The following is a 26,473-nucleotide window of genomic DNA, read 5'->3' as shown; positions in this document are numbered from 1 at the left end:
ACGAGAGCAGGCCAGTGCACCTGCATCCTCTCTGTTTCCTGCGCTAGCGGTAAAGCAAGGCCCGGTGGGTGAGCAGAAGCCCGGTGAAGGCGAGGGGGGCGAGGGGGGCGGGGAGGGCGAGGAAAAATCCCAGGGTCCGCGGGGACTGGCGCGACAGTTTCCCTCCACCGGTAAGCGCAAAGTAAAGCCCGACTGCAAGAGACTTAGAAAAGGAAAGTGTACTGGGTTTCCCAGGCTGTTGCAACAAAGTATCCCAAACTGGGGTGCTTCCCACCCACAACACTGCCTCCCAGTTCTGGAGGCCAGAAGCCAGAGATCACGGTGTAGACAGGTCGGCTCCCCGCGGGGCTGCCGCGCAGAATCGGCCCCAGACTGCCCCGTCGGGTCCTCTCCCCGTGTCTTCACATCGTTTTGCTCTGTGCACGACTGTCGCTGTGACCCAATTTCCCCTTTTGTAAAGACACAGTCCTAGTGGATTAACGCCCACCCCACTGATCGCATCTTACGTTTTTTGTCTTCAAAGACCCTGTTTCTAAATCAAGCCACTTTGCCAGGCACGTGGGTGACAATTCAACCCATAACCCCAGCATGTGGCTCTTACTTCCTTTCTATGGACTCACTACTGTTTTTGCTGAGGGGTTCATTATGTTGTACGCAGGTCTGAAAAACAGAAAAGCAGAGCGTGAAAATCGTCACCTTGGTCCCCAGGACTCCGGCCACACCCCACCTTTATTGCAAAGGCTCCTTGATCTCTTCCCCCTCTACTCCTTCCCATAAGCCCTTCTCTATTTAGTTCTTTTGGGTGTTTGGGTTTTTCTTGTTTTTGTTTCTTTGTAAGGCACGCTCGTTGTATGAAATACAAAACATTCAGAAAATATAAATGCAATAAAAAAATCATCCTTAATTATAATTCCTAAAAATGGCACTCCGATAGACTGATTTCCTGTCTATATTTGTAAGGTTGGTATTTTACTCCATACTTTGGCATCATGCTATTTTTACTTCATATTATACCCTTGGGGTGTAACATGGTTCAAAGAAATAATGACCCAGCTGGGTATCTGTCTATAGAAGATTATGTGTGAACAGATTTTTCAAAAGGAACAAATTAACAATTTCTCAAGGCACATTTTGAACAATGCCGCTCAGAGCAAGACAAAAATAAATCCTGATACAAACTAATGTTCACAGCGCTTGGAATCCCCAAGCACGAATCCGTGGGAGTTCGTCTATGGTACTGGGGGCTTCAAGCCCACTGCTCACCCTTCCTCCTGTGCTCCTGTCCTCCCGGCCCTGTGAGGCGGCTGTGGCCTTGTCCACCTGGGCCCGTCTGCAGACACAGGTTGGTCTCAACATTTGGTAGGAGCCTCTCCTTTCAATGCGGGAGGGCCTGAATAAACCAGCTTCCTCCCTTGGTGATGCTAAAACATGCTTTTCCCTCAGGCTAGACCTCCTTTCCGCTTCTTGCCAAGATACTGCCAAACCTCCGCCTTCCGTCACCCCTGGCCTGTGACGTCGCTTCAATAGAACATGGACCCTTTCACAGGATGGACTGTCTCTTCCTCTGTGTTCCCTGTGTACCTCTGTCCTAGCTTTTATCTCCTGCTCCATGATGGTTTGGGTCCCACGTCTTCCCCGCAAGGCTGGACTCCTCTGAGGGCAGCCGTTGGGTCCCCTTCATTCCTCCTGGGGACGCGTAGGACCCCTAGAATGAATGCCAACGCGCGTGTGTGGAAGAACACTTGGCAGAGCACGACAGGTGCCCGAGTGGTCACCTGGGACCAAGACAGTGATCGCGTGCCCAGGCGTGATCCTAGGAGATGTTTGTTGGACATTAGCTGTGGGTGTTAAAAACTCTTGTCACGTACTCTCTTTGCTGCAGAATACAGTAGAAACAAATGCATTTGGGGACCTCAGCTCTCCTAATTACTAGCTGTATTTATGACCTTAGACCAGTCACCTGACCTCTCTGAGCTTCGGTTAATTGAGCCACAAAATGGGGGATTGCCTGCTCACAGGGATTATGGGCTTAACCCGTGTAATGGATGCAGAAGATTTAGCGTGATGCCTAACACATCCTCACCACCAGAGACTGCAGTGATTGCAATGATGAGGAATGAAAATAACTTCCTCCTATGACTGCATTTCTCTTTTCCTTTCTCCATAGTGCCAGGGAATGTCACTTACTATAGTCCCCAGGGGGACATCTGGCCTCAGCTCGGGACCCAGGCCACGCCAGGTAGCACTGCTCTTAGGGGTCCCAGATTGAACCACAGCCCCTCTACCTCCTGTGTTATCCTGGGCCAGGAGCCTCTCCGCCCTGCAGGTGGTCGGGGCTCCATACTTGGAAAAATTGCCGGGGGCAGGGGCAGCTACTGAGCAGAGGATCTCTGTTGCTTGATCCTTCTCCTCTCAGGGATCCAGTCTTGGACTCCGTGGTCATCTCCTGCGTTGACAAGGAGGTTATCGTCCTTACAAACAGAAATTAGGAGGACAAGATGCTCTTTGCCCGTTCCCCAAAGCACTCGACAAACATCACTGCGGAGGTTGTGAAACCTGCGGGTCTGGCCGTCAGAGGGTGACTGCAGGCGAAGCCAGCCGTGTTTTCGCTCATGCGAGCTGGGGGTGGGGAGACCAGCACATTTCGGGTGCCGGTGAGGAGAGGAAGAGCTCTGCTGAGAGAAATGCGGGCGCCCCTCCCTCCACCCCCGCTCTATTCAGGGATCTGGGCTTTGCCTTCGGGTCCGATTGCTAACCTCCAGGCAGCGCTGCGACACTCGTCACCGGTCTTCAGAAGCCCTTCCCTCTGACGGTTCACCAAAGCCACCGACGGATCACACAGCTGCAGGGAAGGACAGAGCCCCCACTGGAGGCTTTTCCGCTTATGTGGCCCTATACAGCCAGTTACCTGTAAGCTCCGGGAGCCGCCCACCCCCTGCGACCTGCTAAGGCCTCGCCAGAAGACCTTTGACGATGACGTCCAGATTTCTGGCCGTGGCTCCCAGCCGAGCTACCGGCAGCTCCCACCCGGACCCTCCTGTCAGTGGGAGCCCAGAGTGCATGAGCGGGAGCAGGACGAGGGGCTTTGGGATTATCTAACCAAGACGCTCGCTGATGTCCCGGAGGAGAAACTATTGTAGCAAGTGAAGGAGTCAAACCTCTCCACCAAGAAAGACTGACAAATCAGTTTGGATTAAATGAGAAAGGCAGCCTTGCCATTAATCAGGCTGGGAAGAGAGACATGCCGGCTGAGATCCGGCCAGCTGCCAAGGTAACAGGACACAATGTTTCTCCCAAGGTCCTGTTGGAAAAGGTCACAGCGACCCTTTTTCTGATGGATCAGTCTCCTACCAATGACACTTGCTGGCTGGGTCAAGAATCCGCTTTGACTTAGGAGGACGGAGCTGCCTCCCTGTCTCCAGGATCTTCAACTCCACCCACGTCCTGGGAATTCTGTGCCTTGGGACACACAGTTCCTTGGGCATCTCGTACCTTCCAACCTGCCTGCACGCACGTCCCTTTGCTGAGGCTGTTCTGGCAAGTTACTGAGCTCAGATCCTTCCAGAGAGGATCATAGACCGACTTCTGCCCAGCTCACCATACTGCTGAGGCCCCACTTCTCGAGTCACAGCTCCAACGTGGCTCAGATATCCCGGAGTCCACTGCTAATGCCTATTATTATTACAGCAGGAAAACCAATGTCTGTTTCAAGGTAGGACCCACAGTGGTGGTACATACATGCTGTAAGGACGAGCTCGCTTCTCTCTTCCTGCTTGAATACTGGCAACTATTAGTAAAGTGGCCGATAACCAAGTCAGGGGCAGAGCCAGGGGTGTTGAAGACGGAGGAAACATCTTCCCAAGTGCAAAAACAAAACATTTAGACCCATTATCAGAAAAACCTTGGCATCCTGGGCCATTCCACCCCATCCTGTTTATTCAAATATAGTTCATGTTTTGAAGTTACCTATCCAAGGAGTTACCTGCCCTAATGGGAAGAAAGAAGAGGCAGGCTGTAAGCAGGAAGGCAGATGTTTTCTTTTGCGTCTTGGCACTCCACATGTCCGCTGCCCCCTCGCCACCAGGCAGTCTTGCCCCTGGAGCTGTGCATCGGACACACACTGAAAACCATGAGTATCGCAGCCCGGAGGATTCAACAGGGCAGCTCAGCCACACAGCGCGTCAGCAGCAACAGGGAACTTGGCAGCAAGGCACCGGGGTTGGGGTGGGGACGGCGGGGGGTCTTTGTGTTAGCAGCAGCCCTTTCCTGGCTGGATCATGAAGGTCATCGGCAGTCCTCCCTGACCTCCACCCCGGCCCCTTTTAAAAACTCTGCCATTAATAGGTTCTTTTCATCTTTCTGGTTTGTTTTTTAACCTGCAGTGTCAGAGGGGAAGAAAAACAAGCCAGCCGGTCCTGGCCATCTCTTACTAAAAGGCACATCCTGTGCAAAGGAAACGTAATTCAATTCTGCTCCTTGCTGGGCTTCCCCATGTCCCTTTCTTCCGGCTCCTCCCCTTGCCAGGCTGGCTCCGCCCTGCCCGTCCTCACCCAGCGGTCCTGCTGTCTTTGCCTTTCCTGCCTCCAAATCTATGCGGCAGTAAACTAAAGCAACCACCCCAAACCCAGCCATCCAGATTAAATACGCTTTCCAAGTGGGATGCCTGATGTTGGTCCCAGCGTCCAGAATGAAATGCTCGGTGCTGTGTGTCTTGCTGGTAAAGGAGCTGTCTTGGCTGCATTTTGTCTCTACATGTCACTCACATCAGCGTGGCCTTGCCCAGGCCGGCTTCACCACACCAGGGCTGCTGACTCCTTTGGATTTAGCTGGTACAACACCAAGCTCTTAACAAACATTGGAAGAGAACAGGATGAGGATAGAGCCCTATTAGTAACATGTGAATGGGAAGGGCGGTCTGAGTCTCCAGGAAACAACTTATTCTGCCTTTTTCTTAAAATATCAGTGGCGAATGATGGCTGCTGCTGGCTTTCTAAGCTTTAGAGTGATTCACACCCCAGAACACACAATTCAACCCCACGAACAGTTTTCATCTCAAGTGAGAGAGAGGAGGAGGGAGAAGCCACAGAAGGAACCTGGCCATCTCTTCGTCCAGGCTGCCGAGGAGCCCGCGACCCACAGCCTGTGACCATCACCGGCCAGCAGCCTGTCTGTTACATGTCCTCTGTCGTCGTCGTCGCAAAGCACTCAGGTAATAAAGAAATCGACCAACCACAGACGGCACGTGAATGGGGAAAGAGGAGCAGCTTTGCTGTGCAGCACGTGTTAGGGCAACAGGTAAAGAGAAGCTGGGAATAGGATGAGCCCCGACTTTGCACGGGACTCACTACAGTGAGGTGCCCACAAGCCGAGCGCAGGTGGCATCACCTGCCCTTCCCCCGCCTGCTCACTTCCCGGGAGCCGGGACTGCTCCTTCCCTTCTCTGGTCCCACGGCTATAGAACAGCTCCGTGGCTGCTCAGATGGCCCGTGGGAGCTCTGCTCTGGGGCCGTGGGCACAGACCACCGCGGGTGGACCTGAGGGAGCTGCCCGCGGGTAGACGTGCTGCTGGCCCTTCCCATGAGGCGGCCCGTGTGGGCACGTGCTGCCAGTCTTGGATGCTTAGTTCCCAAGTTTCATTTGGAATTATTTTACAATAACCTGATCAGTTTGTGATGGATAAAAATCCGTTTTGCTTTCTGACTCTGTTGCCCATCTGAATTTCCACCAGAAGCAGCCTCAGAAGAATTTGACATGATCCTACCCGTAACCTTGGTGTGTCCTCACTCTCCACTACAAGCAAAATTCTTGGGAACTCTGATCCCGAATTCTACCTCTCCCTCTTACTCCTGGACTCCAAATGAGAAACCCAGTTCTGAACCACCTAGTTGAAACTTGGCTGGGGTTAGGACAGAGCTAACAGACTTGATTTCAAATTGCAAACTGACAGATTTTGGAATCTCATAGGTGTGTACAAATCACATAATTACGGGTTTCAGTGAAAAGCGCAATCAGCTTTGCTTTGTTAAATGTTGTTTAAGTAGATACCGATTTGCTGGAGTATAAAGAGCCACTCGAAATTGAAAGGTATGGGACACCTGGGGTGCTCAGTGGGTTAGCCTCCGCCTTTAGCTCAGGTCATGATCTCAGGGTCCTGGGATCGAGTCCCACCTGGGGCTCCTTGCTCAGCAGGGAGCCTGCTTCTGCCTCTGCCCTGCCCCCCACCCCTGCTTGTGCTCTCTCTGTCTCTCTCTCTCTGGCAAATAAATAAATGAAATATTTTTTAAAAATAGGAAGGTAAATGTAAGACGATCAGCACCTTCCCTTGACTATGCAAACTCTTCTCTCTTCACACAGCTACAATTTAGGCCCAGGCCACCTCCTACAGCCTCTGCCCTGCTCTGACAATTGACCCTTTTCCAGATGCCTAAGTATGGCAGACCCATGTGAGAGTACGGTGTATGACAAAGAAACTTGCATTACGTACTCTTGCCTTGAATGGCTGTCTGTGCACCTGACATGCATAGACACGTGGAAGAAAGATTCCTGTTTCAGTTATAACTTGCCTCGATGATCTTAGGAATATTTTCAAGACGTATTTGTGTAAAACACACTAACATAGGGGGTCAGCACTGACACCACATCAGAAAGAGCCTCAGACGTATGTGCGAGTTCTGGGTTGGTGAGAGAAACCATGAGTAAGGATGTTTCTATCATATTTTTTTCCTCACAAGTTAGTATCTCGAAGTTTAAAAAATAATTGATTGGATCAGTAGCAATCCATTTGGATGATCGTTTGCAGCTTGTATTGTTGTGATTCAAATTCAAATTTGATTGTTTCATTTAAAGGGCTTCAGAAAGATACCAATAATTTCGGACTCTTGGCATAATGTCACAGAGCTGAGATTTTTAAATTGCTTGATTTGAAAGATCTCATATTTTTTATTACACTCATACCTACATCTGTAATTGGTAATGACCTACTGCATTCTCTACTGTTGAGACTAGGGGAAAGTTAAGGCCAATCCACCACAAAATCCATCTCTGGGCATTCCCAATATTCTGATTTATTCCTTTTCATTTCGGTTTTAAAATTCAGGCCAGGAGAATGAGTCATGTTTAAAGTAGTCTAGCGTAATCACACACACACACACACACACAATCCATGTATATAAAAATGGACACATCTAACTCGGGCTGGTGGATTGTGTCAGTGTCGGTTTTCTTATTGGGACGTCATCCTGGCGGGATGCAAGGGGTTCCCTCCCACTGGGGACAGCTGGCCCGACGGTAGACGGCAGCCATCTGTGCTATTTCTTGCAATCCCACATCCATCTACAGTTCTCTCAAAATAAAGAGGTAAAGAAAAGATGCAAGAAAGAGAACACTATGTTATATTGTCATTTCATTTTAAAGAATACGAGTATGTATCATAGGTCTAGACAGACACTCAGAGACCCGCCTGCGTTCATGTCCACACATAAGAGCCACACATACGTAGCCATCCCCTTACACACACGGATGCTGTTTCCGAGAGAGTAACCAAGGAGTTGTTCACGCTGATTGAGGGGGAAGACTACCAACCCAGAGACAGAACGCCCGTGTACCTGCCACGGGAGATCACCCCTCCGGGCCTGAACCAAATGGTGGGCTACGGACATGACACGCTGAGAAAATAATTTGGCTCAGAGTGAGGACAACACAGTCATCTCAAACCCAAAACAAACGAGAAAAGAGCGAGAAGCGGCTGAGGACCCAGGGCAAGCCCAGGGGGGGTGCCCTCGAAGCCCCACGTCTGACCCCGCACCAGGGAGGACACAAACAGAGAACGCGCGACAGCTCTTACGGCTGGAGACGCAGTAGGACAGTCTGCAGTTGATCTTCCTGAAGAGCTGCTTGTTGACGGGCCAGAGGAGGAGAGTGAAGAGCTGGATAGTGTTGACTATGAGCCCCGAGGCGATGAACACGTAACAGAAGACGAGGTGGCACAGGAACTGAGACTTCAGCAACCCGATGAGGTCCATGGCGCGCGGTTGCTTTTATCCCGACAAATAAATACTTGCAGCGGAATCCTTCCAGAGGGGAAAAAGGCCCAGCACTCGGGACAGCGTCTAGAACACAAACCAATGATACATGTTACAAAAAACTGTCTGTGCTTTTAGAGTCAGGAAAAAAAAAGTAACTCTTAAAAAGATGCTCTAAAGCTTCAACATCTTGTACGTGAGCTGGTTTATTTGTATTCAGGATTTACATGGAGCTCACTCAGGTCAGGCCCAGTGTCAGCCCTTAAAAATGAATAGTTCCTTTAATCGTCCAACACCCTGTGAGGTAGTTGCTGCTATTAGAGGGGGGAACTTAGACCCTAGAGGTCAAGCCACTTGGCCAGGGTTCCACAGCTTCTCCGGAGTCCTCTGGCTCCGCCACTGGGCCGGCCCCTGTCCCTGGGGCTCACAGCAGCGGCTGTGTTTCTGGGCCTTCCCTCCTGCTGCCATCGCTGCTTGAACACCCTCCACCACCCGCTTCCACTTCCCATCCTCCAGATCCCGCGCCCACCACGTCTCTTCTCCTGGCAAGCCTGGCCTGCGTGAGATGGGGGTGGTCCCTGGCGTGGGTGCTCCCTCCTGAAGTCCCTGCACTAGCATGCCACGGGGTGTCCTCTCCGGGCGCTCGTCCAGTTGTTTGCCTTCCCGCACTGCACTGTCACTTCTCCCGGGGACACAATTACCTTGGCAATCATCATTTTCTCCCCAACCATTGGAACAATCATTGGCACATAGTTGGCGCTTAATTTGAAAAAAATGTATCTATACAGGTGGGACACTTTAACGGAGGTGGGTAAGGAAGGGACTCTGTGATACGGGCCGACACAAATAACCAACGATGAAGGCAAGAGAACCACCCCCAACCACCCCACCCCCTGACACACACATGCATACACACACACACATACACACACACTCTCACACAGGCGTGTGCACACACACACGTGTACATATTCTAAAATCAGAAAGAGACTCGAAACACGCCTAGCAACCAGACTCAGTCTCCAACCCCAAAATGGCATAATGATATGACTTCATAGTGTGGCGAATCGAGCCTGGGGAAAAAGTGCAAAGGCAGGAGGTGCAGATACTCTGGTGGGAAAATAAATAAAGCTGAGTGGTCAGGCATCGCAGCCTCATGCCCCTACAAGCAGAATCGCACTGCAAACTTGCCCAGAAATGAGCTCGAGCTTTAGGATGAACTCTGTACGGTCATAGCTGGAAGACCCTGGACTTCCCTGCAGTCTTTATTAATAACACAAAAGAATCTATGTAATAGTTTCACATCTACTTTACCACTTTAAGCCTCCCATTAATCCTGTGAATAATGAGTATTATTATTATCCCATTTTTCAGAATAAGAATCTGAGATGACTCATGGGTTGGGTGATTTGCCTATAGTTGTCACAGACCATAACTAATCGTAGCTCTCAGTTTTACTCCTGACTTCTTTCTTGTGCACCTGCTTGGGCTGCTTTGCTCCTGGGGTGTGAACCGGGGGTGGGGGATGTCCTGTTGGGCTGTACAGAGCAGCCCAGAGATGACCCCAAACACAAAAATTAGCACAGCCTTCACTGAAGTTCAGAATCACAAGTGAGCTCCAAGTGCGGAATGGGGCTTGTGTCTGGCCATCCAGACTGGTTTTGAAGATAGTCTTGGGCAGGAGAACAGACATAAGGTATGTTCTTCCAGAACATTTACACTTGCTTAGATAGTCTGGAAGGTACACAGTACTCATGCATAGCTTCCATACATTTCTGATGGGGGGAAATGAAAACTAACCTTAGGCCTGCCTCCGCTGAGACACCCCACTCTCCCAGAAGGCCTGCTCTCAGGCACAAAGCCCGGCCCCTGCAGAGACCGATGCACCACATCTCTGACCTTTCCCAGGTGGCACGTCCCACAGACATCTCCAGGTTGCCCAGCTCTTTCAGACACACCCTGTTCTAACACACCCTGCCTCTCGCGAATGAGTAGGCATTAAGCTGGCAGCCCACTCTCCATGCACTTGACTTCGAGGAGCCACAGAAAGAGGAGTGATGCACACTGCTTTACAGTTCGGCAGCAGCGATAGGATGATGTTGAATATTCATGTGCTTTATTCACTGTCCCTACATTAGCTACTAAAAGCTTCCATACAATCTGGCCAGAAGAAGGATGGTTCTTCACTAGGATTCTGGGCTCTAGGATTGGTGGAGTATTCGGCAAATCCTCTGTGTGCTGACTTAACACTAAGAAAAGGAAGTCAAGGGGCGCCTGGGTGGCTCAGTGGGTTAAGCTGCTGCCTTCAGCTCGGGTCATGATCTCAGGGTCCTGGGATCGAGTCCCGCGTCGGGCTCTCTGCTCAGCAGGGAGCCTGCTTCCTCCTCTCTCTCTCTGCCTGCCTCTCTGCCTACTTGTGATCTCTCTGTCAAATAAATAAATAAAATCTTTAAAAAAGAAAAGAAAAGGAAGTCAACTGGCATTGGAAAGGCAGGGGATAAAATGCAGTCTTCCTCGGTGTCCGGACAGGAGTAGGGTGTTAAAAAGGAAATGTAAGATTTTTTTTCCTTGTAAAAGACAAGGGACCACCATGCCCCTGAGTAAAACCCTTACTAGCATCTCATGGAGGGGGACTCTAATGCCATACCTGTGATGGTTCAGGGGAATCACAGGCAGGTGGGTTTGGGTGGTTTGGTTCTGCCCGCACTTCCTCAAACCCCCCTCCTAGATTGGTGTGGTGGCGGCTAAGTGTGGGTTCAGCTGTCTGGGTTTGAAGTTCTGCCATACCTCTTACTGGTCATGGATCTTCAGGTAAATTCACTCTTCTGAGTCTCTCTTTCTCTATCAATAAAGAGGGATCAAGGTTCCAGGGAGGTGGGACCCTGGGGGGCTCAGTCAGGTAACATCTGCCTTCAGCTTAGGTCATGATCTTAGGGTCCTGGGATTGAGTCCCACATCAGGCCCCTGGCTCAGTGGGGAGCCTGCTTCTCCCTCTGCCCCGCCCCCTGCTTATGCACACTCCCTCTCTCGCTGACAAATAAATAAAAACTTTAAAAAAAAAAAAGGATTCCATGGAAACTATTGCTTTTCTTTCTTTCTTTCTTTCTTTTTTTTTTTTTTTTAACTTAAACTGATTCTCAATTGTATAGGCGAGAGCAAAATATAGGACTAGCCAAAGAATTGCCTAAAAAAGGAAAGATTAGCAGTGCTATGAGGTTATTAAACAATTTTACTGGCTTCGTCCTAGGACTGATTAGCAAAAGAGACACGAGGCTAAATTATTTAAGGAGGCGTCTGCTGGGTGAATATGTGTCGTAGTCTTAAGTTCATTCCAGATGGAAGTCTGGGGGAATCACTCTACTTGCATTGAATAAAAGAACCTTTTCTGGAATGTGGTCATCAGCCAATTTAGTGCCATATGGAGAAAAGATGGTATAAAGATTTTTCCAGGGGCGAACGCAGGTAGACTGAAAATATTTTAAAATAGTTCGCCTCTTTCCCTCTTGGATTGGTAACTACCGGGAATGTTAGGGGGAGAACCTTCCCAGCGAAGTCACTTCTGTCGTTGATATGAAGCAAGGAAGTGACAAAGAGCTTAATTTTTCAGGCGATGAGAGCAACGATCGATGGAGTTTACAAACCAACAAATAACCACGCAGCTGTTGCCCTGTCCTGTTTCTGTGAGCAGAGATATTTCTTATCATCAAGGGCAGCCGTGAGGAAGCCAAGTGCCCGTTATCTGTCGTGGCTTCTTACACAATGAAGAGTCCGAGCCGGCGCGCCCGGCACTCGCCCGCCGGCCCTGAGCGCCGGCTCCAGGCACGGCAGGTGTAGACTTCAAGCCCAACACTACTGGCTTGTGCACAAGTGAAATCCGGCCGCAAGAGACCAACACAGGTCAGGTGTGAGGAGGGGACAGAGGGAAGAAATGACGTGATCAGGGCTTGAAGCACAAGTTGGTTGTGGGTGAGAACAGAGCGGGGAGCACTTGCCAGATATTAAAGCTCAAGCCAATCACAGTCTGGGGAGTGAGGGGGACATTGACGAGGAACTGCTGACACACGACATTTTAAAGGAAAGCACAGAGAACAGGAAAGAAAAAATGCCAGGAAACCAATCTGTATACATTATTTGAATTTTTCCGAAGGTCAAGTCTGACCCATGAGCTTAATACACATCATCTGAAAATTACTGAGCCAGCGTTTTAAATATAGATGAAAAGCTCCTGTTACCAGGGTTTGTAATGGGTTCAAGGGGAATAGGTCACTCCAAATTACCGTTACTTCCCAGCCACGGAGGGTTTAGCAGATTTGGAATCTAACTCATCATTGGACAAAGTCTCTGGCAGTCCTTCAGGGCACATGGTTACCCCTGAGTCTATGTTAAATTGGTTCCCAGCTGCTTGAAACATCTGTCATTAATGTTGGAGGAGGCTCCTTATTCAGTGGAAGGAGGCTCCTTGTGTACCACCAGGACCTAAAACCTAAAAAGGTCGTTCATACAAGGACGGGAGAGACCTAGGGGTTACACACGGGGGATGCCGAGTGACCGTGAACCAACTATGCGACAGACACATTAAACAAGCGAGTCCAGGCCTTTGAAGAATGTAATATACTGAGTGAAAATGGCTAACAGAGAAGCATGATTCCGGTCTGTAAAATAATAATGTGTATATTTATATCATTCACATCTCCATCTATTTCTATAGTCATAGCCATCTATTAATAGTGGCTAGTTTCTGGCAGAAGAATTATGGTGGTTTCTTTTTTCTCCTCTACCGATCACTCTTTTCACTAATGAGAAGGAGATCTTCCACTTCCCGGGGCAGAGAGGTGGATGGACCCCCTTCCCAGCCTGCCTTGCGGTTAGATGTGGTCAGATGATGGACACAGGTGGTGCACGAGGGGAGAAACCACAGGTGGCTGGTGGAGAACAAGCATATCATTCGCAGACTTGAGGAGAAAGAACAGGAGTGTTGGCAGGCCCCCGGCAGGGGAGGGCAGAGGTGATAATCCAGTCCAAGAGCCACAGACAAGAGAAATTCTGCAACGTGGAGGCCACCGGAGGCCACCCTGCATGCAGGCACAGGCGCTTGGGAAAGGCCACACAGCACAACCATTAGAGACCAGGAAAGGCTCAGGGGACCTTTCGAGTCAGGCAGCTCCGGCTGGAAATCCAGAAATCGCTCTCTTGTGGGTGAAATCAACTCGAGGTTGCTGTGACGATCAAGGCTCATCCAGAAATGTAAGTACTGAGCAAAAAACCAAGACCTATTTTTTACATTCCAAACGAACGTCAAACCCTTAGCAGAGCGCCTGAACACAGGGAGCGCCCAAATAATGGGAGAATTTTTCCATGGTTGCAAGAAAATAAGGAGCCGGGGGGCCGCTACGATGTATTACTCTGGCATTCCTGGGAAAGCAGGGAGAGAGAAATCGACTTAGTTTTTCTCTCACTACATTTCCAGAGCCTGACATTTTCTTTCATTTACCTTCAAGTGTGTTAAAACATTTCCTCCCCCAGCTGTTTTCATTCTAACCTCTCCTTTTCCACGAGTGACTCAGACACGGGAAACGATGCGTTCACAAAAGCTCCCGTAGTCTTTACCTTCTTAACTCTGGAACAGTCCTTGCAGGCATGAAGAAGTGGCCCTCAGAACAAGAGAAAGTGCAAGCTCGGGGCTGTCTCTCGCCGGGAAGTGAGCGGACGCAGAGCCGCAGCCCTGCCCACAGCTGCCTAGCTCCGCTCCCAGGGACTCCCGAAGCGAGTTCTGTGTGGTCAAGCAGATGGTGCCATTGGCCGCTGACCTCCTCCAGTGGAAACATAAGCAAATAAAGAAAGCTCGGAATGTCCCCACGAGAGAATTCAAACTGCATCGTCCTCCAAATAGACACAGAGAACCTCCACCGAAAGCATTCAATCAGGCGACAAACAGGAGACCCTTAGTTAAGACTGACAGAGTCGGCCTTCGTCCCTATTCCAAAACTATGAAATAAACAGGACCTTCAGTTACACTCGGGAAGAGAGAAAGGGGATTAGCTCCTGCGCTCGCGTGTGTCTGAAGGGCTGGCTTGTTTGCTGCATGTACATACGGCACTGAACCAGGTCGGGGTTTTAGAAGAAGCAGGACTTTCTTCCAAAGAGATCAGTCCAAGTGAATTGCTAAAATAATAGCCACGACCAACTTAGCATCATCGCCGAAATCAAAACAACCCCTTATTTAGGCTCTTTTAACTCCAAACCCCAGAACAGGTCACAAAACAGAAAAGAGAGAAAAGATTTTGGAAATACTAAGACAACAAACCAAAACCTATTTTTTACATTCCAAAGGAAAATACTAAGACCCCATGCTGAAAGAGACAGGTCACGCGGGGCTCCTAGCCTCAGTGTGAGAACCACCACGCGGGCTTTTTAGAGCGACCTTACACATCTCCACACCGCTTCATCTGGTAACGCGGCTTCTGAGAAAACTCTCTTAAAAACAAAATTAACTTTTAGAAAAATTCTCTCTGCCCGAAGATCTTCAGCAAGCATGATTTATAAGCACCTAAAATTAGAAACTGCTTATATTTCCAACATGAGGAAACAATAAAGTGAATGATGGGAAACCCACACGGTTGAATAAGTATCACTATAATAGGTTTGTAGTAAAACGAGTGTATTTTCAATATGCTATTATGAGATAAAGGACCCAGCATTTATATATATACATATATATATGGTTCACAACTTTAAAATCAAGTATAGAAAAAGTACTGGAAGCAAAGAAAGCCTTGGGAAAACACTAACAGCAGTGGTTTTATGTCTACACCCCCTCCCCCACAACCCACACCCCCCACACCCCCTCACACACACACACACACACACACACACTCAGACAAGTCAGCCAACCTGGAGTCTGGGCTTGGCCTGACTCTTTCAACATCTTCCTCCTTAGGAAGAAATTGAGTAGGTGACCTCTGACATCCTTTACAGATCGAGCCATCTCTGGTTCTCGTACAGAAAACCGATGCCCTCACCCACCCGAGTTTCCCGTTATTTCAATGGGGTCTCCTCATTCAGGGGATCCGGCTCCTTCCCTCTTCCTGAGCTCCTGCACAGAGGGGCTCTCAAAGGGGCTCGACTGACCAGATGAAAAGAAAAGAAAAACCACGGGGACAGCAGAGAGCAGCGTGGACGAAGCAAGCATGGGGTCAGCTGGTGAGTTCGTCTCCGCACCAGTACTATCGGTTGGCAAGGCAGAGAATGCCCGGGCCCGCCGGCGGCCCCGGAGGAGAGGGACACGGATGCAGGCCCAGGGAAAATGAGTGAGGCGTGTTCTGCTCTTGGAACCGTCAGATCCCACCTTCTCCGTGAGGCTGAACGAATTTCGTAGAGATCCCCAAGAGGGCAGCGACTAACTTGTGGAAGCCTGAGGCAGACACTTAGCACTTGGTCCTGACAAACAAGGATAAATTTAGTTTTTGGATTCCTGAGACTTAGATTGGCTCAAGTCCCAAAACAAGACAGGAGAGAAAGGGTTCTAGACCAAATGTAACTGTCTCTGGGACCAGCTCTAACTGAAATAGCGCTCAGCTAAAGAAATCATCCTCATCACATGGTTTGGCAGAAGCCGATTACAATTAGCTTCTGTTAAAATTTGATGGCCCAGTCCTCTGTCCGACGTCCCTGGCCCGTACAGGATGTCCATTAAACCAAACCAAGCTCCGAAGAAGTCGTCAATCATGCTCAGCGCTTTTCTTCCATCCTCTGAACCATAACCCAAAGCCTCTGGCCCCGAAGTCTAATTTTAGGATGACAAAAACTTCAGTCTATAGGAAATCGAGGCGTCTAAGTTTATATTTCATAGTTGGTTCTGAGTAGCTTCTATGAGAAAAAGACATTCTGAAGAGGTTTTCTATCTAATCCAAGAAGACCAAGACTCAGAGGCAAACACCGATGGATAACCTAGGCAACTTTCTCTGTCTGGAGAACAGAGATGGAAGGAATTTAAATCAGATACTCTCTAAGGCCTTTTGTAGCTGTAACTAGTATGAGGTGAAAACGTCCAGAGGCAAACAGGAGATTTTCTGAGTAGTAACCGGTGCAACGGAACCCGCACTCCACTGTTCTACACACATTACGTCATTCCCTGTGACAAAAGCCCATAGGGGAGTCACTGTTCCCCCATTTTACAGAAGAGGAAATGGGGTTAGTTAGACTACGGAGCGTGTAAAGTTCAAAGAGTAAGGAAATGTCTGAGACTCAGGCTCAGGCTCTGACCGCTACGATGCTGCTTTGGACTCAGGAAGCCCGAGGTAGCGAGGCTTCCCATGAACTTGGGCCTTCAGAACACCCTGTCATATTTCAATTCACGGTCCCATTCTGGACGTTGGGGTGACCCTGAGGTGCGAGCGACCTCCCAGCCGGTCGGTCCCCCCACAGCCTCAGTCACACCCTCTTTCCGGAGCCATGTCGGACCTTTCTAAACCCCAGTCCAGCTTTCCCGCGGTCACAGGGCCGCGGGGGGCTCTGACCTCACGGCGCGCGTGCCGTCTCAGGGAAACCCCCGGCCGGCCACCTTCGTGACAGCCCAGAGTGTGCGAACTATTTTGCTGGGGACTCCGTGGAAAATGCCTTGTTACATGATGTTCGATTTCTGGAAGTTTCCCGAAAGTCCAGTACCAGGAAACCAAAAACGGAGGTGAAATGAAGGCAATAATCTTCCCAACGGGGAAGCATCAACATTCCTGCTTTGAGTAAGAATATTCCAGTTAATAAGGAAAGCTTATTAATCCCGTATTAAATATGGAAGGGAGGCAGGATGGATCCGTTTGCATGGAAATTGGTGTCTCTCTTCCACGGCTGCCGCTGCGGGGTGGCGGCTGCTGGTCAGTGACACACCTACGGGGGGGACACGTGTGGAAATACGTGGAAGCTGAGGCTCTCCTGGGCACGTATCCCCTCAGGCCTCTCCGAGTGGGGAAATGGCCCGGGACCAGCTCTGGGCCTACAGAAGCAGGCGTGAGGCAGATGCAGCACCAGCTGGCACCAAAACACAAAAAAGAGAGCTTTATTCAGTATATAAACCACCTCCTACTCTAGTCCTCCCGTCACCAAGGCAACGTGGTCAGGCCTGCGGTCTCACGGTGCCCACTTCTCTCCTTCCCACGCGGGCCGTGACAAGCGGCGTGGCCAAGCCAGCCACGGAGCCGCTCTGTGGGCAGACGCTGGGTTTAAATCCCCACTTTCTGACTGCGTGACCTTGGGCTTCTCATCTCGCCTCAGTCTGTGTGTGTGTGTGAGATGGAGGTAACAATCCACGCCTTCCAGGAGTGGGCCACGCTTACACGCAGATCGCACAGAAGAGCGCGCCCAGCTCCGCCGGCGGGAAGGAGCTCCTTAGTTCAAGCCGGCCGGTGTGCCCAGGCTGCCTGGCGCGTCTCCTTCCCCTTCAGCTGCTTTGCCCGTGACCCCAAAGCATCTACCATCTTGTCTTACTAATCTTTCCACTGTGGTTCTCGAAGTTTCTTCTGTTAGTTTTAAGCAATCTCTACACCCAACATGGGGCTTGAACTTACACGCCCCGAGACCAAGAGTTGCCCGCTCTACCACTGAGCCAGCCAGTCCCCCCTCTTCTGTTTGTTTTAATGAGTCCTTGTCTGGACCTTTTCTGTCATCCACACAATCCAGGATGACCCTGAGGTGAAGTGAGTTGTAAGACGCCCCCCAAAGTCGACTCACGAGTCTTAATTGATTTTGTCCCCATTCCTGTCCTCAGGTAAGATCGTCGTTCAAAACCATTGATTCTGAGGCCCTCTTTAGTTCCTTAGCTCTCTCAACTGTATGGGAGAAAGAAGTTGAACTCATGATACGGACTTTTGCCTTTCTTTATGTCGCTGAAGAGAAATAAAAAGCAGTGTTAATAAGATCAAGACCACGATCGTCCTGGTGCCCTCTGAACATGCCAGTACTTTCCTGGAGATATGGAATAAGTTAAGAATAAGCAGATGAAAGGTATGTCTGTATCCACCAGGAAGCAGTTTTCAGGGGGCTGACTTCTGAGCAAGGTGAGGTTGGGGCCAACTTACGGTGCAACTTAGGTCACCAGCGAATCACGGTGCCTACTCAAAAATCAATCAAAAACAAATAACGAAAAGCCTTTAAAAGAAGACTTACAGCCCAACCTAAAACTTCGTTGGAAATTTCCTGACACGTATTTTATAATTTAATGTTTTCATTCTCAATACCCATCGGGGTAGGGGTACAACCCTAATCTTGTCAGTATTTAGGAGCTCTCACCTTTAAGCAGGCTCCAGTTTGGCCAAACAACCCCACATGGTCTGGAAGTGGCCAGGCCAGGAGACCGTGGGATAGGGGTACTGACCCACCAGAGATAGCCAAGCCCATTGTCTGGCATTGATTTTCCAGTAAAGTTGCTCCAAGCATTAGATATGAAGTGATAAGGCCGAGAAGATGTGACGTGGTAGTCGCCGAAGCCTGAAGGCTATGGAACAAAACCACATGGACGTAGGATTCTCTTCCACACAACAGCTCACCTAGTCTGTTTGCACCCAGACGAGGGGGCTCTACGATGATTGGGAGCTTCTCCTGCATCGGCTTGTATCAGCTGGATTAGAGCCCTCAGGAGTTCAGCGGCTGTCAAAGACGGAAGTAGAGAGAGGGAAGCACCAGTGTTGACTTGGTCTGCGTTGGACTCCGGACCACCCACGTGTCCGCCTCGGCTTGGCCGCTCGGCCTCCCACAGTGCCAGCTTCCCCATCTGTCCGTGGGATGTGACCACGGACCGTAAATAAGGGCGGTGGGAGAGTTCAGTGAGGTAAGGCGTGTGCACGGGCTCTGTCGCACTCAAGTTTGTGGCTCAGAAAATGGGAAGTGGGGCTGCTTCTCCCCACTGCATCCACGATGGTGCTTGGGATTCGTAGAAACGGCCACAGCGTTAATACCCTGGGGTTTCGACCAGGGAGTAGGGCTTAGAGGAGGCAGTCCGCTGGCTCTGTCATTATCACTGGGGTTCGTCGTGTGTATCGGGGGAGGGCTCCAGGAGGGTCCACTTGGGGGAACCAATTTTGGGTGAAATAAGCAAGTGGCCTTTTTCTTCTGTGCCTCGGGCACCAGTGAGTGGGCTCCTTACTCTGCTGGATCCCTCTCTGTCCTCCTCACTGGTCTTTAAGCATCCTTGACCCTTGGGTTCTGGGAGGCCCTGTTGCTGCCCATTCTTCCTTTCCTGGTAAAGAGTATGTGGAAGGTGGGAGATCAATAAGGCTAGATTTTAAATCTTCCATCCTTTGATTTTCATAAAGGGATGCCAATGATCCCAGGCAATTTCCCTGACTTGATTCATGCATAATGGACCTGAAGAGAGACTTATTAGAAAAGAAATGCACTCAAATGCTTTCCTGACATGAATCATTTATCGAAGACAGAACTGCTGGCTGTGAGGGCCCAAAATAAGTTGACTTACAGTATCCTTGTTGCTAGAGAGGTCTGAAATACGACCACAGAATATTGAAGTGTTCAGACAGGAACAGTGCTTTTGGGGTCATTACGGACGGACTATTCCTCGAAAAGTTTCATTAAATAACAGCAGCGATCAACCGCGAAACACAGCCTCTTCTCTGTTTTTTTCTTCTTCTGCTTGGTGAGAGCAGTGATGTTCTTTTCAACTTCCATGAGGTAGAACCCGGGACAGGTATTCTTGGATCTGAGCAAACATTCATTAACCCATTGATGGCTTTATTCATTCATTAGGTTGCCCATGAAGCTACTGGTTCATCCATTCAGTTAAAGATTCATTAATTCATATGTCTTGTTCTAACTTTATACCATTGCATTAGGCTTCTGAAGGTAAGGGCAGGGGATTCTCTCCAGCCCTCAATCTGTGTCTTTTTTTTTTTTTTTAATAAAGATTTTTTATTTATTTATTTGACAGACAGAGATCACAAGCAGGCAGAGAGGCAGGCAGAGAGAGAGGAAGCAAGAAGGAGGCTCCCTGCTGAGCAGAGAGCCTGATGCGGGCCTCGATTCCAGGACCCTGGGATCATGACCCGAGCCGAAGGCAGAGGTTTTAACCCATTGAGCCACCCAGACACGCACCCCACCTCTCTGTGTCTTATGTGGGTCAGAACTATGCTCGACAAACTACAGCACATACTGAGTAAGATTTCCCAGCCCAGGATGAACCCCCACCCCATTCATTTCTTACAGGAATAAATAGATGCTCAATAAATGTTGGTCCAGTCTGCACCTCTAGATGACCTCATATAATTTGATCTTCATAGCAATAACTCTGGATCGTCAAAAGCAAAATGCAAAAGCGACAGTATGAACTGACACTGTCCTAGGTTTCTTTCCCATTACAGAAAGCACAGGGCAGGTGACCTAACAATTTATTCTCCTTGCAAAAGCCATGTAGATAACCCCCATGATACCTCCCTAAGTCATCACGTTGTGTAATGAGCACAGAATCCCCATCTACAAATGCTAAAACTGCATGAAGCCATATATCAAACTGACATGAAAACAACTAAAATGAAAGCAAATTACCTGCTTAAACCTCCTCAGGGGAGCTCAGATATTGGTTGGGACCAGAGTGGAATGGTTTTTTGTTTGTTTGGTTAGGTTTGGTTTTAAACAAAAACTCTTTTATTAAAATACGAATCTAAAAAAAAAATAAGAATACAAATATAAAATAAAACACAAACCTGGTAAAAGTAAAGAAAATTATACTATGTAAGTCACTGAGTCATAGTCTTGGAATATTTTTATAAAGATAATCTCTCCCCTTTCCCTGATCATAACAGTAATTCACACTCATTATAGAAAATTTGTAAAATTCTAAAATATAGAAATTTTAGCACCTATAACCATCAAAGACAGTGTCTTTGGTGAATGCATAGACTTTTTATGTTTTTTTTTCTTTGCTAGGTACAACCATTGCAGAAGGCTTTTTGTTTTTAAATACAGTTGAGCTCTTAGGCTGAATCAACTTCATATGTCCTTTTCTTCCGCTTCAGTGAGATAATTTTCAACGTCCATTTATCACAAAATAACTCTTCAGTTATTTATTATCTTACTGCCTCACTGTTATCTGTTTAGACTTCTTTTTGCCTTTTTTAATAATAAATAAAGCAATGATTAATCATTTGGGGAGTAACTTTTCTTCTGTTTTTTTCCGTTATTTCCTTAGCCTGGGTAGGATTTCTGGGTTCACGGAGCAGTGTAAGGGGTATCCGGTAAGTATTACCAAATCCATTCCCAGAAGGTTTGTAGTTATTTACATTCTTCCAGCAAAATACAAAAATACTCATTTCCTCAAACGCCTGTCAAAAAGAAGAATTCTCACTTAAGAACAAGGAAAACGAGACTCACTCTTCATTAAATGTATGTCTCATTGTTTTAATCTGCATTTTTCAGGGTGACAAGTAAAGTTAGATATTTTTAACATTCATTAAACTATTGCTTTTTCTTCCTGACTTTCCTTTTTATCTACTGCCCATTGATCTCTTGCATATTGATTTTCATGAGCTCTTCATATATTAAATAGAATAACGTCTTTCCTAGTCCATTTAGAATGGCCATTTTTCTCAGTTTGCCTGCTCTTATTTTTAGCTCATTGGAGCTTTAGATTATTATGAAGAACTGTGATTTCTTTCATGAAGTTCGAGTTAGAAAATGCATCCTTCAATCCTTAGTTTCCACCCTGCAGAAAACATAGGTCATTGCTTTTCCATAACTAACTTTTATTCTTAACTATTTGATCTGACATTTATTTTTGGCTGTGATAATCCATGAAGATCTCAACGGACTTGTTTCCAAATACTGAACCGGTTGTATCCAAGGCATTTAGTGAAAGAGCCTCCCTATTCCTTTAGCTCACACTGTAACTCCAACCCTTCAATACCAACCAACAGAGAATTAATGAACTACAGGGGCCAACTCCAACTGCTCATCATAGAGGTGAAACACGGGCCATCGAGAGTCAGGTGACTGGCTCCATCACACCGTGTAGGGACAAACCTCGGAGCGCTCCTTCTTCCCTGGCCCTCGACCAGAATCTGTTTTCTCTCTCAGAGGCAGCAAATCGTACTGCCTATCACAGACCAGCCTTTACCAATCCCTCGTTACGATTCCATAGGAAACCGGGAAGCTCTACTGTGGAGCTACATCCATGCCAACATAATCTCAGACAGGGATGAGGGAAACCAAGACGGAGGCCGAAGTCACTGCCTGGGCCATACTTCTCCCATTCCAGGATCCCAGAATTCCTCTCAGTGCTTGTAAGGGTCCTGCTAGCTCAGTATTGTGTTTATCTATCTAGGGGATGTTTCTGCAACAAGAAAAATAGTTCAAATTTGTAAAAGGTCACGTTACCCACTAGAGATCAGGGAATGGAAATCCTAGCCCAGCGCGGAGCTTTGTCTTAACTGGTGCATCTCAAGAACCCAGAACAGGAATGCATCCAAGACCAGAGGGGACAGCGAAGCCTCACAAGACCCCTGGGCCACTTTCAGCTGAAGCACCAACAGCCTCAGGCACAGGGAACACTAAAGGGAGTCCAGGGACATGGGGAACCGCAGGGCCTCCTGGGACATAGGCAAAGAACTCCAGGGCCTCCTGGGACACAGGCAAACCACAGAGCATCCTGGGACACAGGTAAACTGCAGGGCCTCCTGGGACACAGGCAAACCACAGAGTATCCTGGGACACAGAGAACCACAGAGCCTCCTGGGACACAGGCAAAGCTCAGGGCATCCTGGGGCACAGGAAAAATTGAAGGGGGTCATGGACAGCAGTTGGGGACTGAATGAGGTCCACCAGGATGGGAGAATTTTCTTTCCAACTGACACTTGTTTGATGGTTATTTTTGGAAATAGTAAGTTGAAGTTCCACATTGTGAATGCCCAGTTTTGAGGAATTGCTTAAGAAACTCAATGGATTCTTTGTGCCCTGATTAAACCAGACTTTAATTTTACCTCTGCTTTTAGGTTATGAGCTCCTTCAGTGTCAGGAACCAAATATATCGGAAGAGAATGAGAAATCACTTTGAATTACAAATGAGTAAATGGAAAATAATTGTAAAATATTAAGAGGAAGCACAAGCCGTTTTGTTTCCTCTAAAAATTCTTCTCTGAGCAAGTAATTACACTGTAACAGAAAGACTTAGGAGGGCCAGGAAGAACACCGAGAAAGTATATTGGGTGACAAAAAGATGTTTATAATATGCACAATCAACCAAAATATGTATGGCAGGAAACAAATCGTGTAAGACAAGAGGAGTATAACTCTATGCTTAGGAAATAGTCTGGATGATAAGCCACCAAACTTTTTAAAATTTCTGAAATATTTTAAATACACAAAACATGCAAAATATTTTACCTCATTGGTGTTTAGTCATGTTTGCTTTGTGGGTTTTTTTAAAAAGATTTTATTTATTTATTTGACAAAGAGAGTGAACCAGATGGCAAGTCAGAGGAATGGCAGAGGGAGAGGGAGAAGCAGGTTCTCCACTGAGCAGGGAGCCCGATGTAGGGCTCGATCCCAGGACCCTGAGATCATGACCTGAGCCAAAGGCAGATGCTTAACTGACTGAGCCATCCAGGTGCCCCGCTGTGTGTGTGTGTGTGTGTGTGTGTGTGTGTGTGTGTCTGTGTGTTTTAAGGAATAACCTATTTTAGAAATTGAAGTCACTTCTCTAATCTGAGGTTGAAATTCGTGTGTTTTCTTCTGCCTCTATTTTTCTAGTTTATGTATCTGTATTCACAGACAATATGTAAGTCTCTAGTTGTAAATAATGTATATAAATAATATTTGAATCGTTTTATTATTTCCTTTCTACACTCACTATTTTTTGAAATTTTATGCATCCAGTTGTTCTAAGTGCAGAAAAGAATTCTTTTGTATGACTTAAAGAGCATTAATGACCACTGGCCTTGGAACTGCTACATTAGTCTAACAGCACACCTTTAGCTTTCCCAGATATTAACAAATTGCTTTTCAAAATGGTCAATTAACACCCCAGAGGATGTTCTCAGTTAGAGATAATGGAAAACAGTAATTTCTTCTTTATGCTGGTAAATACTCCTGGTAGAAGAGTGTTGGGGTAAATCATTACTGTACTTGGGTATTGTATTTTAGTTCAAAACAAAACAAACAAAAAACTCAAACTTTTGCATCATACTTTTCAGACTTAAGTATGTTGCACATTAGTTGGTATTGGCAACGCTCTCTGATTTATCAGTGTACCCATTTTATAGATAAGGAAATGGAGGCTCAAGGAAGTTCTAGGATTTGTCTAGTTTGGGCTTCCAGGTTCCTTTTCTATCATTCCCAGCAATCTCCTCCACAAAACTACTGGGGGTGAAAAATAAGACAACTGGTTTTAAATTCTACAAAATATTAAAAGGTAATTTATGTATATGAAAATTCACTGGTTATCCTTTTTCACAGTTATGTCCCTCCTCTGTACAGAGTAATAAATAATTAAATATCAGGGAATATGGGGGGAAATACATTCTTACAAAACTTCAAGGTACCATTTCAACAGGCCCTTCCCACAGACCGAAGTTTAGTTTAGCAATGGTTTATTGCTGGAGACTTCCTCCTTTGATCCTTGATCTAAGCTTTATTCAAACAGTAATTTAATTCTTAAAGATCGGTAAATACTGACTCAAATGAGAGAACAAAAAATGGATTCAATACAGAAAGCAAGTGCTTCTTGGTTTTAGATAACGCTCTTCACAGGACTTCCTACTTTCTAAGAAAAAAATCCTGGCAGAGGGGAGAATTCTGGAAATACAATCCCTGAACTCAAAAAAGCGGGTGTCTTAAAACTGTTCAGAGAAAGGCACACACTGGGGCACCTGGCTGGCTCAGTACACAGAGCTACTCTTAATCTCAGGGTCATGAGTTCAAACCCCATGCTGGGCGTGGAGCTGACTTGAAATTTAAAAAAAAAAAAAAAATAAAGAAAAAAGAAAAAGAAAAGTAAATAAAAGTAAAATAAAAAAGAAAGAAAAAGAAAAAGGCACACACCGCTGAACACACCCAGCAATTTTTACTATCCTGAGGGCAGTACAGAAGCACATCAGGTTGGACAGGACACAGCCTGGTTTCCCATCATAAAACCTCACGTAATCACCACTACCTGAGCTGTACCAACAGCCCTTCTGACAGTTTCTTCTTCATTCCTTCTCTGTGGTATCTCACGCATAACATTCTCCTGCACCATGTCTCTGATAACATTTTGAGATAGGCCTGAATACCAAAAGGACTTGGCTTTGAAGGTGTGAGACATCAATGCAAAATACCCTTGTTTCCTTAGGCTCCCAAAGATTTTAGGAAGTGAATGAAAAGCACCAGCTCTGGTTTCCCAGATGTTCAGTGGAGTTCCCACATGATCCCCAAATTCCAGTCCTAGTATGTACCCCAAAGAAATGAAAACATGAAGTCTACCCAAAACCTGTATGTGAATGTTCATAGCAGTATTGTTCATAATAGTGAAAAGATGGAAACAGCTCTAATGTCTGTCCACTGTGGCATGGACAAACAAAACGGTTGTATCCACACAATGGAACATTACTCAGCCACGAAAAGGAGTGAATGACTGATACATGCGATAATATGGGTGAACCTCAAAAACATTATAGCAGGTGAAAAAACCAGTCACAGAAGACCACATACTGGATGGTGCTGTGTATGAGAGATCCAGAATAGGCAAAATCACAGAGACAGAAGGTGCCCTAGTGGCTGTCCTGGGCTGGAAAAGAGGGGATTGGGGAGTGACTGCCCCTGGGTATGGTTTCTTTACTTTTTAATTTTTTTAATTTTTTTGAGGTGATGAAATGTTCTAAAAGTAGATCGTGGTGATGATTGCACAACTCAGAAGAGATCACAAACCACTGAGTTGTCCACTTGAATGGGTGAGCTTTATGGTATGAATTCTATCTCATACAGTTGTTTTTTAAAAAGCAAAACAAACTAGGGTTCCTGAGTGGCTCAGTGGGTTAAGCCTCTGCCTTCGGCTCAGTCATGATCCCAGGGTCCTGGGATTGAGCCCTGCATCAGGCTCTTTGCTCAGTGGGGAGCCTGCTTCCTCCTCTCTCTCTGCCTGCCTCTCTGCCTACTTGCAATCTCTGTCTGTCAAATAAATAAATAAAATCTTAAAAATAAATAAATAAAAAGACAAAACAAACTCCTGGCCCTACAGATGATAAAACATAAACATAGTCAGTTTCACTCTACTTGTGATATAATCACACATGTCTTGACATTGTGGGGGAAAAAAGGAATGGGTAAGTCCTTAGAGAGGAATTTCAGCCAGCAAAAAAAAAAAAAAAAAAAAGGCACCCTCCCCTCACCCAGGGAACAGAACAAGATGGCAGTGGCCATGTCTGTGGGCATGATGGGAGTGCTCACCAGAACGCTGCAAGAATGTGGATTGTATCTTCCTA

The 26,473-nt window shown here is 47.3% G+C and overlaps 1 protein-coding gene across 3 annotated transcripts in view; it reads right to left on the bottom strand.

Moving 5' to 3' along the window:
• AGPAT4 (1-acylglycerol-3-phosphate O-acyltransferase 4) overlaps nt 1–26,473 on the bottom strand; it is a 116,952-nt gene that overhangs the window by 74,324 nt on the left and 16,155 nt on the right. For all 3 annotated transcript variants that reach the window (XM_004770838.3, XM_004770837.3, XM_004770840.3), the window contains exon 2: nt 7,844–8,108. In XM_004770838.3, the coding sequence (XP_004770895.1) occupies nt 7,844–8,021 (178 nt within the window). In that variant the 5' untranslated portion in view covers nt 8,022–8,108. The remainder of the gene's footprint in view (nt 1–7,843; nt 8,109–26,473) is intronic.

The sequence above is a fragment of the Mustela putorius genome, unplaced genomic scaffold (assembly GCF_011764305.1).
Source record: "Mustela putorius furo isolate JIRA1106 unplaced genomic scaffold, ASM1176430v1.1 tig00000450_pilon_pilon_pilon, whole genome shotgun sequence".
Lineage (NCBI taxonomy): Eukaryota > Metazoa > Chordata > Mammalia > Carnivora > Mustelidae > Mustela > Mustela putorius.
This window is presented reverse-complemented; position numbering and strand designations above follow the sequence as displayed.